General features: G+C 37.3%; 1 protein-coding gene across 5 annotated transcripts in view; it reads right to left on the bottom strand.

The window, feature by feature from the left end:
* RABGAP1 (RAB GTPase activating protein 1) overlaps nt 1-16,929 on the bottom strand; it is a 169,158-nt gene that overhangs the window by 89,711 nt on the left and 62,518 nt on the right. For all 5 annotated transcript variants that reach the window (XM_061433454.1, XM_061433455.1, XM_061433453.1 and 2 more), the window contains 3 exons: nt 8,169-8,343; nt 4,514-4,607; nt 346-496 (listed from right to left, as the gene is read on the bottom strand). In XM_061433454.1, the coding sequence (XP_061289438.1) occupies nt 346-496; nt 4,514-4,607; nt 8,169-8,343 (420 nt within the window). The remainder of the gene's footprint in view (nt 1-345; nt 497-4,513; nt 4,608-8,168; nt 8,344-16,929) is intronic.

Below are 16,929 nucleotides of genomic sequence, written 5' to 3'. Positions count from 1 at the left end.
AAAAAAAAAAAATAGGACTAGGCCATTACTTACAAACAGCACATTTCTGGGAAGGGTGAAAAGGATTAAAATAAATAAAGGAAAGTTTTTACACACAGCACAGCACAACTGACCTATACACAAAGGGCAGAGGCCATCTTTTGCCTCTGAGGTGAAAAGGAAGGAAGAAAACCTATGCCTTCTCCTTTGTGCCAACACTGGAAATAACTGAGCCAGAAGTCTGAAAGTTCTATTCTTATGTTAAAGGAATTACATAAAATTCTTGGTAAGTGAATAGACAGAATAATCTTTTATTAATAGAATTCTAAAGGAACTAATGCTGAAGCTGAATTATCATCCCCTTACCTTAGTGATGAGAATTCGGTATTTTTCTACCAGGTGGTCATTGTTGTGACAACCTGCTAGGAGCTGCCAGACTTCTCCTCGAAGAGCTTCAGGAACACCGCTTCTTACTAAGGATGACAACTGCTTTGGCCTCACGCTCAAGTTGAGATGCCTAAAAACAAAGCCATAAGCTGTAAGTGCATAAAAGACAGAGCTTTTAAAAGAGTGTTACTTTTAGGAAAGCTAAACTAAACGATATATAAAGACTTAATAAAAAACATTAATAAAGAAAAAAGCCTAGAACTAGACGTGGCCAATATAACTGTAAAAGATTGGGTGGAGAAAAAAATTCTGAAGTCAGACTGCGTCTTATGTATCTCTAAATTATTGGTCTAATTAAAAAAAAAATCAGAACTGGAAACTACAGCTTTATGGTTGTGACTTGTGCAAGAAAAACAAAGCAAAATTCTCAATAGTGGACACATAGCTAAAGATAAGAGCTCGGCTCTGCATCAAAATTAATAAGTAAACTGTATATTTTTATGTTTTAGGTAAAGATTTGTTCTAAGTAAGAATAAATATAAAAATAAATGCTTTCAGCAGTTTTTATGGTGCTTTAAATAAATTTTTAATAACTATGATGGATAAAAGTTTCTACTGTACTATTATATTGTCAAAACAAGTTACTAAAGTGTTGGAGCTTCATTTATTTCATCTACAAAATGGGGGGAATAAGACATCTCTTTGGTGGGGGGTTGCAGCATGCAGGATCTTATTTTTCAGATGATGATGAAAGTCACTTAGTTGTGGCCAACTCTTTGTGACCTCGTGGACTGCAGCCTGCTGGGCTCTTCTGTTCATGGAATTCTCCAGGCAAGTGTTCCCAGACCAGGAATCAAACCCATTGCCCCATGCAGTGGAAGCCCGAAGTCCTAATCATCGGACCGCCAGGGAATTCCCTAAAATACTTTTACTGGGGGAAATAAAACATCTTGAAAAAGAATTTTTAGAAGTGTTGGTATTAACTTACAAAGTGCTTTTGCATTTAATTTTATTCGATCCTCACAACAACCATTTGAGGTATGTGGTAGTATCTCCAGTTCTACAGATGGAGAAAGAAGTTCAGGGAAGTTGATTAAGAGACTGAGGTAGACTCAAGCTCAATGAATGCTCTATCTGTTACATCACAGGTGCTTTGTGATTTGAGAGCCACCATTACTGAGTCAATAAAGCAAGATTCTGACATGGAGGAATTTCTGTGGCTATCAGATTTAAGCACAAATTACCAGGACTTCCCTGGTGGCTCAGACAGTAAAGCGTCTGCCTACAATGAGGGAGATGTGGGTTCGATCCCTGGGTCGGGAAGATCTTCTGGAGAAGGAAATGGCAACCCACTCCAGTACTCTTGCCTGGAAAATTCCATGGACAGAAGAGCCTGGTAGGCTACCATCCATGGGGTCACAAAGAGTTGGACATGACTGAGCGACTTCACTTACTGGTACAAAATGACCACTATCAAAATATTGTACAGAAAGGTCTTGAGACTTCTCTCAAAATTCTCCCAGAACTCCAGCAGAATGAAACACAGTACATTTAAAAGTTATTAAAAGTTATTAATTCTGTGATGATGCTAGCACCTTAATACAAGAGCTATAGACAGTTTAACACAGTTTTGGCTTTGCTTGGGGAAAAAAAAAATATATATATATATACACACACACACACACACATATATATATATATAAGTTGAAGAGTTGGAAGTAGAAAGGACTAAAGTAGTTCCATTATCTAATCCAAGGATTGGCACACTATGGCCTATGGGACAAATCTGGCTCACCATGTGTTTCTGTAAACCAACTCTTACTGAAACACAAGCCATTTTTATTTATGTATTGTCTATGGCTGCTTTCACACTGCAACAGTAGAGGTGAGTAGGTGCAACAGAGTCTATTGACCACAAAACCTAAAATATTTATATTTGGCTCTTAAAAAAAAACTAACCCAAGAATTATTTGATAACACAAGCTTGATTTATATTGGTAAAATCATTTTCAGAATAATTTTGTCACTGATGATAACTCAGCCAACTATTACTGACATTAGTTCTCTTAACCACTAAAATTCTTATCAAAATGAACCTGGAGAATTAGAGCACAAAGGTATATTTATTATAAACACTGACACTAAAATCTAATGTAGAGTTAAATCAGTTTTGGAATCAGACCTGAATGTGTTAAAAATTCTGAGCCTGCTGTTTACTAACTAGAATTGTTGACTTAATCTCTAAGCCAGTTTCCTCATCTATAAAAATGGATACTATATTATAAGGTTATTATAGTTGAAATAGAGCACATAACTTAGCACAGTACTGGGCACAGAGTAAATCTATTACTTCTTACTATGATTACTACCATTGCAACATCTATTATTCTTAATCTACAATAATCCTGCATGGTGGTTCTACAGACTTATATTTTGCAAATGAAGACAGATTCTCAAGAGTTAAGTGACCTGCCCAAGATCATACAGTTTAGAAACAGGAGAGGTAGGACCTGAAGCCAGGTCTACCAGGCTCTAAAATTCCATGACACGGTGATGATTCCTATCGTAAAACACATATAATAATGATGAAAAAATAATGACAAAATAAATTGAAGAAATATTATTATTTCTAAACACATGACTGAAATCAGCAAAAAAAAACAGTTATAAACATCCTGAAGATAGGTGAGACAGATGGAAAGTTAGTTAACGTATTTGAAGGAGTACGATAAGGATATCATTTTATCAAAAGAATAACAAAATGGATAAACAAAAGCCTGATAACTAAACAAATTCCAAGCAATTGTATAAAACGCTGGTGGGTTCATTTTATAAAACTTAGAGCATTTAGAGTCTAAATGCTGTATCTATATAATTTTACATACACTATTATATAACCCATGTCAAGACTCAATTACGTTTCTATTTTAGAGCAGAAATCTTTTTATACAGATGAAATTTCTGCCAGCAGCAGTCCAAACACTCCAAATTCACTGAACTGAAAATATATTGTGATGAGAGCATCAGCAGGTTTGTCTCCTGATTGCTGAAGGAATGTAAAAAAATAAAAGAGAACTATTCCCCTGGGGGGGCTTCTGCAGATGTCATTTATTAAAACCACTTGTGTAAAGACAAACCATGCTTTGGTTTGCATTCTCCTCCTGTACACATTTGACATTTCCCAATTGGAGAGTGTTTTACCGAAAGTGTAAAGCTTTGTGAGAGTGCTAGAAGCAGATGATGCCCATTATAGTCCCAGCCCTTAAGGGCATGAAGTTTGTTTTTAATGCTGAGACACAATTTTACTAAGAGCAGAGTGAAGGTTTCAATAGTTAAAACTTCAGAGAAAAATCAGACTCCAAGTAGCAGGTCCATGGGGAGTTGGTATGATAACCCTAAGAACCAGAAAGTCAGAAACAGAAAACTGCTCAGATCATTTTCAAGTTCAGCTCTTTTCAGCATATACTGGCATCCTACACAGTGGGAAAAGTAAACGACATAAACGTCTCACCAACCTGATTTACCAGAATGTCTCTGATTTCACTAATAGATTACCTGAAGCAAGTGTACTCTTTTTAGACAGTCTATAGGATATTTCTTAACACTGTCATCAAACTGTCTCTTGAGCTGATGAGAAATTCCTGAATTTTACAAGTGTTACTAATTGGTAGAGCAATAAATATATACCATGTTTATAACATTCTGCTCTGTCACTTGAGGCATATAACAGAGATAGGGAAAAATCCCACTGCAGTCTCTATCATGGTTCTATGCATTGTGTGAGTATCTTCTAAGCTTTCCTGATTACTGTGTATTGCCTTAACTACTGTGTATTATCTTAACCAATCAGCAATTCCTACCCACTTCAATATAAGTGACTTCTTTCCTTATTTATTTTCTCCATGGATTCCATGTTTGCATAAATATTTCTGCAGCACTGAAAGCTTACTAGGTTTCTGATATTTTGAAAGCTGATTTCAGATCTTCACGACTTCATTACCCTTATAAACCTCTACCAACAGAGATTCTCGAATGTGAACCTCATACTTAGGTTTTTATTATCAGCTCCAAAACTGAAAAATGTTTGGCAAAATTCCCTACCCATAACATAAGAACTGGAAAGGAGAACTATTCTATCACAACTTACCATTTAGATAGCAGTTCTCCCCATGTTTCAAGAATTTTTTCTGCACATTCTTTGGATACATCACCAGATCCACTCAAGAGAGGCTCATCGTTATCTTTAATAAACAAAACACACAAAAAAGGATAATAGAGGTAGCTATGCTAGCCAGAAGAATGACCTGGAAATGTAACAGTCAAATTTGAAAGATTTCATTGGGAGCACAGTATCATAACTTCTCTCTAAGCATATAGTCATAAATACAAGAAAAGTAAAAATGGCCCTAGGTGGAATGTTGCTGAAACTCTTTAATTCTCTTGCTTTTTATATATGCCTATATAATGTCAACTGAAAAAAGAGCCATATGACTATAAAATGATAGGACTCAAAGTATGGTATGTTCTCTTACCTGTTTCACAGCAAACAATGTCACACATGAAAATATATAGCAGTCTTACGTATAACAGCTAAAAGCACAAAACACACATGCATAAGCTTCCAAAATAGAAAAGCAGAGAGTATTTGAATAAATTTTGATATACGTTTACAATCCAAACTTGTGTTGACACTTTTTAACATAATGATTTGGCAAAATATTAAGTGCACATAAAATTAAAATAAGAACTAAATCTTATAGAGCTATGATTTTTTCCTTCCTCTTTTATGTTTTTATGACTTTCTAAATTTTCTATACTGGCATGGATTAATAGAAAGCATAAAAATACTTTCTAAAAAGGACCAAGATGAATCATTTCAAACTTTGTTCAAGTAATCAGGAAATGTAAATCTGAATACAAATTTAAGGATTATAAGATTTAAAGACAATGAAAAAAAGTGATAATGATAATAAAGGAATGTGAGAGAAATGAAAAAAGTAATGAAAGTAGTGGGAAAATAAGACTTACTTAATCTTTTCTGTTGGACACTTAGGGAGTTTTCAACTTTTTGCTACAAATAGTATTAGGATGAACAGATCTCATTGTTTTTATTGGGTATATGCCCAGAAGGGAACTTCCTGAGTTTAAAAAATGTATGCTTTTAAGGATTCTGAAACTTATGACCAACTGCCTCCCAAAATGGTTTTTCCAACTGACATTTGCACTAGTTGGGTAAAACAGTACTTGTTTCCATGTCAACTCAATCAATGCTGTTTCTAAATGTTTTTGTTTAACCTGCCTTTAAAAACTTTGTATCTTAAAAAAAAAAAAGTTTGGATCTTAACATCGCTTGATGATTATATCATGAATTGGCATCCCTTTAGTGATAGTATATCTGTACTGATTTTAAAGGTTCAGAAATCCAGGATATTTATTACTAAATTTATTTACATTATAATATCTTGAACATTATCAGCAGTTTTCACAATGAGTTCGGGAAGAAGACAGACTGAATATAAGTGAGACCTCTGCAGATGAATAAGGAAAAGAGAAAGGCTCAAGGGCACTGAGATAATGTCCCTCTGCTTCACTACTTTCCAGAGCTGGCCGTACTCTAAATGCCTCAAGTAATTCTCCACTCATTAAAAATGTCAATATAACACAATGTCTTTGGGTGATGGCAGCTATTTTAAAATGTATTAAAATTTACAAGAGATAATTCCTTTAAAGAGATTAGGAAGACTTATCTTACAAAATTCTCTTTTATTGTTTGGATGTGTTCAGAATGTTGCCTCTGAACACCTCCCCTTTATAACTGCTGGCTTCCTGCCCTGTAAGCACAAATGGCCAATGGATAAGGAGGCTCTTTAGAGGACTATAGCCATTTCTTTTCAGGGAGCAAACATCACAACAGGACCAAGTTCCCTGGTTTGTACACTGGATTAGACAGAATGAAGAGATGGTATGGCTGCAGTCTCGTCATTAACTTTTCACTATGGAAATGGATCTAGGAAGGCTACTCATCTTGCTAATATTTACTGAGCATTTATTATATACCAGGAATTGGACTACACACCACGGAAACAACATGGAACAGAAAGGGACACACTCTCTTCCTTTACAGAGCTTCTGTTCTAATGATCCTGATTCTCCCATGGACTGCCACCTGCCCTTAGTCCTTCTCTCTCCCCAGCTAAGTGCTGTCAGCAGAGGCCTTCTGAATCCCCTCAATTATATTAAAAACACCGTGCCTATTATAGACTAGAACTACATCTCAGTCTTGATGTTATCTATTAGCTGGGCCCAAATTTCTTTTTAACTGGTAGATATCCTTTAACACCTATAATATGGAGATTTGAACAGTCTCTGGTTTCACAATAAATGGTGTGTCTTTCTGAACTTTTGCCAAGTCTTAAAGGGAGGAAAGTTCTGTAAATTTTTATTTGCTCTGCATCTTAAGCAATGTTGACACAAAGGAAAACTGCAAGTCTCCAGAACCAGTTATATGGTCAATTTCAAACAGGAGGAACAATTTGACCCTTCCTGGACTTAAAACATGACTTAAATTGTCTCTGCTGGAGACTCTAAACTGTATACTAACTTTTCAAAAACATTTGTGCCTTCTTTGCACTTCAAAATGCTTTATGTGAATGCATGCTCATAGATGATAACACAATAGAGCTCAGACTGCTAATTCACAAACCTGGATTAAAATCCTCCCTGCCAATTTCTAAATACTGCGACATTAGGCAAACTCACTTTCCTTATGTTCAAAATAAGTCTTATTTTTCAGGAATTTGTGTGGATTATATAAACAAAGTATTATCTTACTTCATAAACAAAGTGTCTGTCTACCACACTAAGCATCTAGCAACTGGTGGCCATTAACATTGCCAATAAATGATCCTAAGTTGATTAGTTATAGGAAAAGTAGAAGCTATGGGGAAGAACAGGAATTGGGAAGTCAGCACTTGCTCTAAACTTGGAAAAAGTACATATAATCATGGACACATATTTCTTCTACCCCAATCAAACATTCCTATCACCCTGATGCTTCTGTTAATGTACTTTTTTTAGCCAGAAGTGTCCAAACCAGCACATTTATCTCTGAATTCTCCCTGCACTTTGAAAGTTCCAGCTAAAAAAAGAGTCACGGTGCTCCACCACATACTCCACAATGAAAACTGAATTCTCTCCTATGAATTTCCAGAACACTCCCTGTGAACCTCACATAGATGCATACCTCTTACGACTTTTCATAATCAGCTTGGTTTTGCCCTTAAAAATAAAGCTCTTGTACAAAATGCCTTCCAAACTTTCATTTTTCCTGTATTCCTTCCCTCCATTTCTCACTCTGACACAGAACTGACAGAACAATTCACAGACATAATCATGAAAAAGAGAGAGGAGAAAAAAAAAAAAGAACTGGTTGATTCCTAGTATTTATCAGTGTGAAAATCCAATAATGTATAAATCAGTTGAGATGGAAACATTTATTTAGGCAGAAGCTGTGTCAAATTTGCTCTAAAAATGTGCTGTATTAATTCACTAAGCTAGCAGAGACTGATTCTTTTTAAAAAAAGCACTAATTATAAATCTCATTTTTTCTAACTTGGCTATAATTACCTCAAAGAAAGTCCAATGGCAATCATTTTTTATCTCCCATAGTCCTTTGCATAGACTCTCATAAACATTTATTAAAAGTATTCAAAACACTATGTCACTTTATCACTTCCCTGATAAAACTGTAATGGTCTGTGTACACCACCCAAAATAGAAATTAAGTTCTCCCTACAATTTACCTTCCTCTTCATCATCTTCTGGAGGAGAAGGTATCATTGAACTCTGAGATCCTGACTGTGGCAGGCGAATGGAGGGACTGGCTGTAGTTTTCCTCCTCTCTCTCTCTGATTCACTTTCCAAGCATACAACTTCGTATAAAGTGTCAGTATTGTTCTTTCTCTCCTTTTGCTTTATCTTAAAGAGGAAAACACATTATTTATCAAGTGATAAAAATTTTTTCTAAATTGAGCACTACTTCTGATTTTACATAGGATCTGAGAATAAAAAGGTATTACTTTTAATATTTAAACTAAATGTAACCTTTTCTAAGCAGAAAAACATATGTTTAGGCTTAAAACCCTTAAGAAAATAGGATATTTACTGAATAGGATTCTAATTTTGCAATTTTATTTTCTGTATTTAGACTGTATCATCAAACATCCAACTACCAATATTTAGTAAGTTAACTTAAAAAGTTAACTGTTCGGTAGCTTCCCAGTTATGTTAAAATTTTGCTCAAGGTTTCCTATATAAAACTGTATATTAAAAATGTTTTAGAAATAATCTAAAACATACAGTTTAAAACTAAGAATGTCTTATCTCCATGCCCCTACCACCAAATCCTTTGGCCTGTGATAACAGAATAGGTAACTTTTCTTCCAACTGAAAGCTACAAGTGGTGGGAGGAGAGGTAAATGACAGAAAAGAGATCAATGGAGTTCACAAAATTTTTGATAACTGAAATTGTTTTGTATTTTGGGTTTATCTTGAGGTAAGCACATAACATTTTAAACTGATCTAAAAAAAATTAAGAGTAGGGAATATAAAATTTTACCAGTACAATATTTACATACATTAATATTCCATATTACAGTCAGTTTAAGGAGGAGGAAAAAAAGAGTGAAATACAGAGCAGGATGAAAAGACAGAACTGTAGGAAAATAAAGAGAGAAAACTAGAACAGAAAGGCAGCAACACCAAAGAGAAAGATACACATGCATGAAGTAAAGATACAGAAGGGGGAGGGCAATAAGAGGTTCATTAGAAATATCAGGCAGAGAGCAGATATTACCATCTTCTTAATGTTTATTTGGATTCTTAAGAAAAACTACCCCAATCCTAGAAGACTAACATAGTAGCAACAGGTCCTTTCAATAGCATTCTGAAGCACTGTTTAATTAAGTAGTTGGTAAACTTTTCTGTAAAGGGCCAAACAGTAAATATTTTAGTCTATGTGGGCCAGTAGTCTCTGCTGCAACTCCTCAACTCTACCATTACGGTACAAGAGCAGTCATAGACAGTGAGCATGACTATGTTTCAAAACTTTTTTATACAAACCAGTCAGGCCAGATTTGACCCACAGATCAGATGTGCTGACTGTTTTAACATGTACAAAGGATTATTAAATTTTCAAGATGAACAAATGACTTAATTACTTACTATTAATTAAAGGACCCAGACTCTGTAAAATTACATATTAACCTCTAGGTTTGTGACCAATAGCTAAACAAATAATTTCTGTACAACAGAAAAGATAACCCAAAGGTTACCTACAGTACATTAAACAGTTTTGTTTCTATCCCAACAATCTTGTTCTAATTTTTTTTCCCTAAGAAAAGACTATATAAATTCAAGTTCCTCAAATACTTGGAACCAGTTTTACCATCTTACTGGTTCCCTCATTACTTAATGAATTATATTAAAATCTATGACATATGTTCATTCTAAATTTGCAATTATGATTTTTAACTTTCAAATATTCTGCTTAGATTGGTCAAAGGATTTACTTTTGTTTTTGCTTAAATTATTCTCTAAAACATTACTTAATTTCTTTCTAAAATAGTTCAAAGATCAACATAACTTATTACCTTAAAAATTTTTTTCCCCAGAAACTATATAAACGTTAACAACCCCTGCACTTCACCTTGAACTCCCCTTTGAGTAATAGTGACCAGAGCAATCCTGTCCATTGGAAGTCAGATAAATATGGAGTCAAGATGATTTGTTAAATACAAAAAGAAAAATCTACTTTTACAAAAGAGAAACCTAGTAGTACCATCTTAACCAAGTTATCATACATCTCAGGAATAGTTCAGTAACCTGTGGGTCCTGATCTAGCAGTTCAAGAGTTCTAGCACAGAAATCATTTTCTATCTTGAGAGGTACAGTGAAATACTGCATATGGGTGAGTATGCCCATGAATACATACACACAGGCTTCCCAGGCAGCACAGTGGTAAAGAATCTGCCTGCCAATGCAAGAGACTTGGGTTTGCTCCCTGGGTTGGGAAGATTCCCTGGAGTAGGAAATTGCAACCCATTCCACTATTCTTGGTTGGAAAATTACATGGACAGAGGAAACTAGTAGGCCACAGTCCCTGGAGTCACAAAGAGTCAGATGTGATTGAATGCACGCACAGATGCGCATGCACACACACACACAGCAAGTACATGCACAGATAGAAGCTTGGGTTTCCAACATGGATGGTTATACTAATTACTTGTCTATGAACACTGGACACATCAATTAGTCTTTCAGACATTAGCTTCTTCATTTATAAAATAATAAATTTATAAAACATTTTAAGACCCCTACAGTGTATTTCAGATCAGATCAGTTGCTCAATTGTGTCCAACTCTTTACGACCCCACGAATTGCAGCACGCCAGGCCTCCCTGTCCATCACCAACTCTTGGAGTTCACTGAGACTCACATCCATCGAGTCAGTGATGCCATCCAGCCATCTCATCCTCTGTCGTCCCCTTCTTCTCCTGCCCCTAATCCCTCCCAGCATCAGAGTCTTTTCCAATTAGTCAACTCTTCGCATGAGGTGGTCAAAGTACTGGAGTTTCAGCTTTAGCATCATTCCTTCCAAAGAAATCCCAGGGCCGATCTCCTTCAGAATGGACTGGTTGGATCTCCTTGCAGTCCAAGGGACTCTCAGGAGTCTTCTCCAACACCACAGTTCAAAAGCATCAATTCTTCGGCGCTCAGCCTTCTTCACAGTCCAACTCTCACATCCATACATGGCCACAGGAAAAACCATAGCCTTGACTAGACGGACCTTTGTTGGCAAAGTAATGTCTCTGCTTTTGAATATGCTATCTAGGTTGGTCATAACTTTCCTTCCAAGGAGTAAGCGTCTTTTAATTTCATGGCTGCAGTCACCATCTGCAGTGATTTTGGAGCCCCCCAAAATAAAGTCTGACACTGTTTCCCCATCTATTTCCCATAAAGTGATGGGGCCGGATGCCATGATCTTCGTTTTCTGAATGTTGAGCTTTAAGCCAACTTTTTCACTCTCCATTTTCACCTTCATCAAGAGGCTTTTTAGTTCCTCTTCACTTTCTGCTATAAGGGTGGTGGCATCTGCACATCTGAGGTTATTGATATTTCTCCCGGCAATCTTGATTCCAGCTTGTGTTTCTTCCAGTCCAGCATTTCTCATGATGTACTTTGCATATAAGTTAAATAAGCAGGGAGACAATATACAGCCTTGACGAACTCCTTTTCCTATTGGGAACCAGTCTGTTGTTCCATGTCCAGTTCTAACTGTTGCTTCCTGACCTGCATACAAATTTCTCAAGAGGCAGATCAGGTGGTCTGGTATTCCCATCTCTCTCAGAATTTTCCACAGTTTATTGTGATCCACACAGTCAAAGGCTTTGGCATAGTCAATAAAATAGAAATAGATGCTTTTCTGGAACTCTCTTGCTCTTTCTATGATCTAGCGGATGTTGGCAATTTGATCTCTGGTTCCTCTGCCTTTTCTAAAACCAGCTTGAACATCAGGAAGTTCATGGTTCATATTCTTCATATTGCTGAAGCCTGGCTTGGACAATTTTGAGCATTACTTTACTAGTGTGCGAGATGAGTGCAATTGTGCAGTAGTTTGAGCATTCTTTTGCATTGCCTTTCTTTGGGATTGGAATGAAAACTGACCTTTTCCAGTCCTGTGGCCACTGCTGAGTTTTCCAAATTTGCTGGCATATTGAGTGCAGCACTTTCACAGCATCATCTTTCAGGATTTGAAATAGCTCAACTGGAATTCCATCACCTCCACTAGCTTTGTTCGTAGTGATGCTTTCCAAGGCCCACTTGACTTCACATTCCAGGATGTCTGGCTCTAGGTCAGTGATCACACCATCGTGATTATCTGGGTCGTGAAGATCTTTTTTGTACAGTTCTTCCATGTATTCTTGCCATCTCTTCTTAATATCTTCTGCTTCTGTTAGGTCCATACCATTTCTGTCCTTTATCAAGCCCATCTTTGCATGAAATGTTCCTTTGGAATCTCTGATTTTCTTGAAGAGATCCCTAGTCTTTCCCATTCTGTTGTTTTCCTCTATTTCTTTGCATAGATCGCTGAAGAAGGCTTTCTTATCTCTTCTTGCTATTCTTTGGAACTCTGCATTCAGACGTTTATATCTTTCAGTGTCTTTAGCAATGCAAATTCTGTAATTCTATAATTTTAAGAATTTAAGAATGATTAGTTGGTCTTTTATTCACCTTATGTTACTGTTGGAAAATCTAGTCTTTGGACCATTTCTTCCTCTTTCTTTCCTCACTAATTTTAAAAGTTTCTTCTCTAATATGATGCCATCTTAATATAGGAATTCCCACAGTTGGGAAGGGTTCCAGGCTAAAAAGGAGCTACTGAGTCACCAGATAATTTTAGGGAAAGGAAAAAGAATAAATTTTTAAACATGCATTTTTAATAACGTTTCTATAATTGTTTTTCCAAGCTGTTTAGTAGCTAAGATGTGTTAGACTCTTTTGCGACCCCATGGACTGTAGCTCTCCGGGCTCCTCTGTCCATGGAATTTTCCAGGCAAGAATACTGGAGTGGGTTGCCATTTCCTTCTCCATGTTTTCCCATACTTATGGCAAAAACCAGAAACTACATATTGAGTATTTGAGAAATTTTGTCTGTAGCAGTGTTTCCTTTTCTGTCTAATGAAAACTGCAAAGAGGTTAAAATTTCAACTTATGTTTAATTTGACTTAAATCCCCAAAATTCTCTTATAGAAAGAAAGACAAAATAAGTACATTTCTATGGGAAGAACCTTGGCTAACAGTCTTAGAAGGCTTATGGTATAAAACTTGTTCAAATGACATCCCATAAAATCTATTTTACATCTTTGGATCTATAAAATATAAACACTATCCTCACTATGGAATATGGATCACTATGGAAATTGTTCCAGAATGTGGTCCACTGGAGAAGGGAATGGCAAACCACTTAGTATTCTTGCCTTGAGAACCCCATGAACAGTATGAAAAGGCAAAATGATAGGATACTGAAAGAGAAACTCCCCAGGTCAGTAGGTGCCCAATATGCTACTGGATCAGTGAAGAAATAACTCCAGAAAGACTGAAGGGATGGAGCCAAAGCAAAAAGAATACCCAGCTGTGGATGTGACTGGTGATAGAAGCAAGGTCCGATGCTGTAAAGAACAATATTGCATAGGAACCTGGAACGTCAGGTCCATGAATCAAGGCAGATTGGAAGTGGTCAAATAAGAGATGGCCAGGGTGAATGTTGACATTCTAGGAATCAGCAAACTAAAATGGACTGGAATTGCTGAATTTAACTCAGATGACCATTATATCTACTACTGCGGGCAGGAATCCCTCAGAAGAAATGGAGTAGCCATCATGGTCAACAAGAGAGTCCAAAATGCAGTACCTGGATGCGATCTCAAAAACAACAGAATGATCTCTGTTCGTTTCCAAGGCAAACCATTCAATATCACAGTAATCCAAGTCTCTGCCCCAACCAGTAATGCCAAAGAAGCTGAAGTTGAACGGTTCTATGAAGACCTACAGACCTTTTAGAACTAACACCCAAAAAAGATGTCCTTTTCATTATAGGGGACTGGAATGCAAAAGTAGGAAGTCAAGAAACACCTGGAGTACCAGGCAAATTTGGCCTTGGAATACGCAATGAAGCAGGGCAAAGACTAATAGAGTTTTGCCAAGAAAATGCACTGGTCATAACAAACACCCTCTTCCAACAACACAAGAGAAGACTCTATACATGGACATCACCAGATGGTCAACACCAAAATCAGATTGATTATATTCTTTGCAGCCAAAGATGGAGAAGCTGTATAAAGTCAACAAAAACAAGACCAGGAGCTGACTGTGGCTCAGACCATGAACTACTTATTGCCAAATTCTGACTGAAATTGAAGAAAGTACGGAAAACCACTAGACCATTCAGGTATGACCTAAATCAAATCCCTTATGATTATACAGTGGAAGTGAGAAATAGATTTAAGGGCCTAGATCTGATAGATAGAGTGCCTGATGAACTATGGAATGAGGTTCGTGACATTGTACAGGAGACAGGGATCAAGACCATCCCCATGGAAAAGAAATGCAAAAAAAGCAAAATGGCTGTCTGAGGAGGCCTTACAAATAGCTGTGAAAAGGAGAGAAGTGAAAACCAAAGGAGAAAAGGAAAGATATAAACATCTGAATGCAGAGTTCTAAAGAATAGCAAGAAGAGATAAGAAAGCCTTCTTCAGCGATCTATGCAAAGAAAGAGAGGAAAACAACAGAATGGGAAAGACTAGGGATCTCTTCAAGAAAATCAGAGATTCCAAAGGAATATTTCATGCAAAGATGGGCTTGATAAAGGACAGAAATGGTATGGACCTAACAGAAGCAGAAGATATTAAGAAGAGATGGCAAGAATACAGAGAAGAACTGTACAAAAAAGATCTTCACGACCCAGATAATCACGATGGTGTGATCACTGACCTAGAGCCAGACATCCTGGAATGTGAAGTCAAGTGGGCCTTGGAAAGCATCACTACGAACAAAGCTAGTGGAGGTGATGGAATTCCAGTTGAGCTATTTCAAATCCTGAAAGATGATGCTGTGAAAGTGCTGCACTCAATATGCCAGCAAATTTGGAAAACTCAGCAGTGGCCACAGGACTGGAAAAGGTCAGTTTTCATTCCAATCCCAAAGAAAGGCAATGCCAAAGAATGCTCAAACTGCCGCACAATTGCACTCAGCTCACACGCTAGTAAAGTAATGCTCAAAATTCTCCAAGCCAGGCTTCAGCAATATATGAACCGTGAACTTCCTGATGTTCAAGCTGGTTTTAGAAAAGGCAGAGGAACCAGAGATCAAATTGCCAACATCCGCTGGATCATGGAAAGAGCAAGAGAGTTCCAGAAAAGCATCTATTTCTGCTTTATTGACTATGCCAAAGCCTTTGACTGTGTGGATCACAATAAACTGTGGAAAATTCTGAAAGAGATGGGAATACCAGACCACCTGATCTGCCTCTTGAGAAATTTGTATGCAGGTCAGGAAGCAACAGTTAGAACTGGACATGGAACAACAGACTGGTTCCCAATAGGAAAAGGAGTTCGTCAAGGCTGTATATTGTCTCCCTGCTTATTTAACTTATATGCAGAGTACATAATGAGAAACGCTGGACTGGAAGAAATCAAGATTGCCGGGAGAAATATCAATAACCTCAGATATGCAGATGACACCACCCTTATAGCAGAAAGTGAAGAGGAACTAAAAAGCCTCTTGATGAAGGTGAAAGTGGAGATTGAAAAAGTTGGCTTAAAGCTCAACACTCAGAAAACGAAGATCATGGTATCCAGTCCCATCACTTCATGGGAAATAGATGGGGAAACAGTGGAAACAGTGTCAGACTTTATTTTGGGGGGCTCCAAAATCACTGCAGATGGTGACTGCAGCCATGAAATTAAAAGACGCTTACTCCTTGGAAGGAAAGTTATGACCAACCTAGATAGCATATTCAAAAGCAGAGACATTACTTTACCAACAAAGGTTCGCCTAGTCAAGGCTATGGTTTTTCCTGTGGTCATGTATGGATGTGAGAGTTGGACTGTGAAGAAGGCTGAGCGCCAAAGAATTGATGCTTTTGAACTGTGGTGTGGGAGAAGACTCTTGAGAGTCCCTTGGACTGCAAGGAGATCCAACCAGTCCATTCTGAAGGAGATCGGCCCTGGGATTTCTTTGGAAGGAATGATGCTGAAGCTGAAACTCCAGTACTTTGGCCACCTCATGCGAAGAGTTGACTCACTGGAAAAGACTCTGATGCTGGGAGGGATTGGGGGCAAGAGGAGAAGGGGATGAGAGAGGATGAGATGGCTGGATGGCATCATTGACTCGATGGACGTGAGTCTCAGTGAACTCCAGGAGTTGGTGATAGACAGGGAGGCCTGGCGTGCTGTGATTCATGGGGTCGCAAAGAGTCGGAAACGACTGAGCGACTGATCTGATCTGATGGAAATTACGAAACAGAAAATGTAGCTAGTCCAATGATTGCCGCAAGAGGGCCTCAGTTAGTGGCAGCTGCTATGAATTTTTGAAGCAAAGAATGTAAAAGCGGAAATTAACAAACTTAGATTATGTTAGAATGAATGAGAATTAAGAGTGTCCTAAGTGCGCTAAGACAGGAAAAAAACTATTCAAATTCTTCATACTCTCTCTCTTCTGCCTTCAACTGACTACCCCTCACACCTACCCTCAAGACATCCAAATAAGGAGAAAAATGAGAGATTATTTTTAGGAATTCCCTGCTGTCCTCCCATCTTCCACATATAAACTTCAACTTTTCGCAAAGAAAATATTGACAACTCAGCCTATGTTTAGCTTGTAACTTTAGCAATGAGTCTAGAATAGTTTATCAGCCTAAGTCTTAGGCATACATTATATTTTTGGCTAGCATTTGTTAGCCTCATTAGATACATTATTCTAGATCAAACCACAGAAAAAATATTCC

The sequence above is a fragment of the Bos javanicus genome, chromosome 11, assembly GCF_032452875.1.
Source record: "Bos javanicus breed banteng chromosome 11, ARS-OSU_banteng_1.0, whole genome shotgun sequence".
Classification (NCBI taxonomy): domain Eukaryota; kingdom Metazoa; phylum Chordata; class Mammalia; order Artiodactyla; family Bovidae; genus Bos; species Bos javanicus.
Note: the sequence above shows the minus strand (reverse complement) of the source record. Positions and strands in the feature narration are given on the sequence as shown.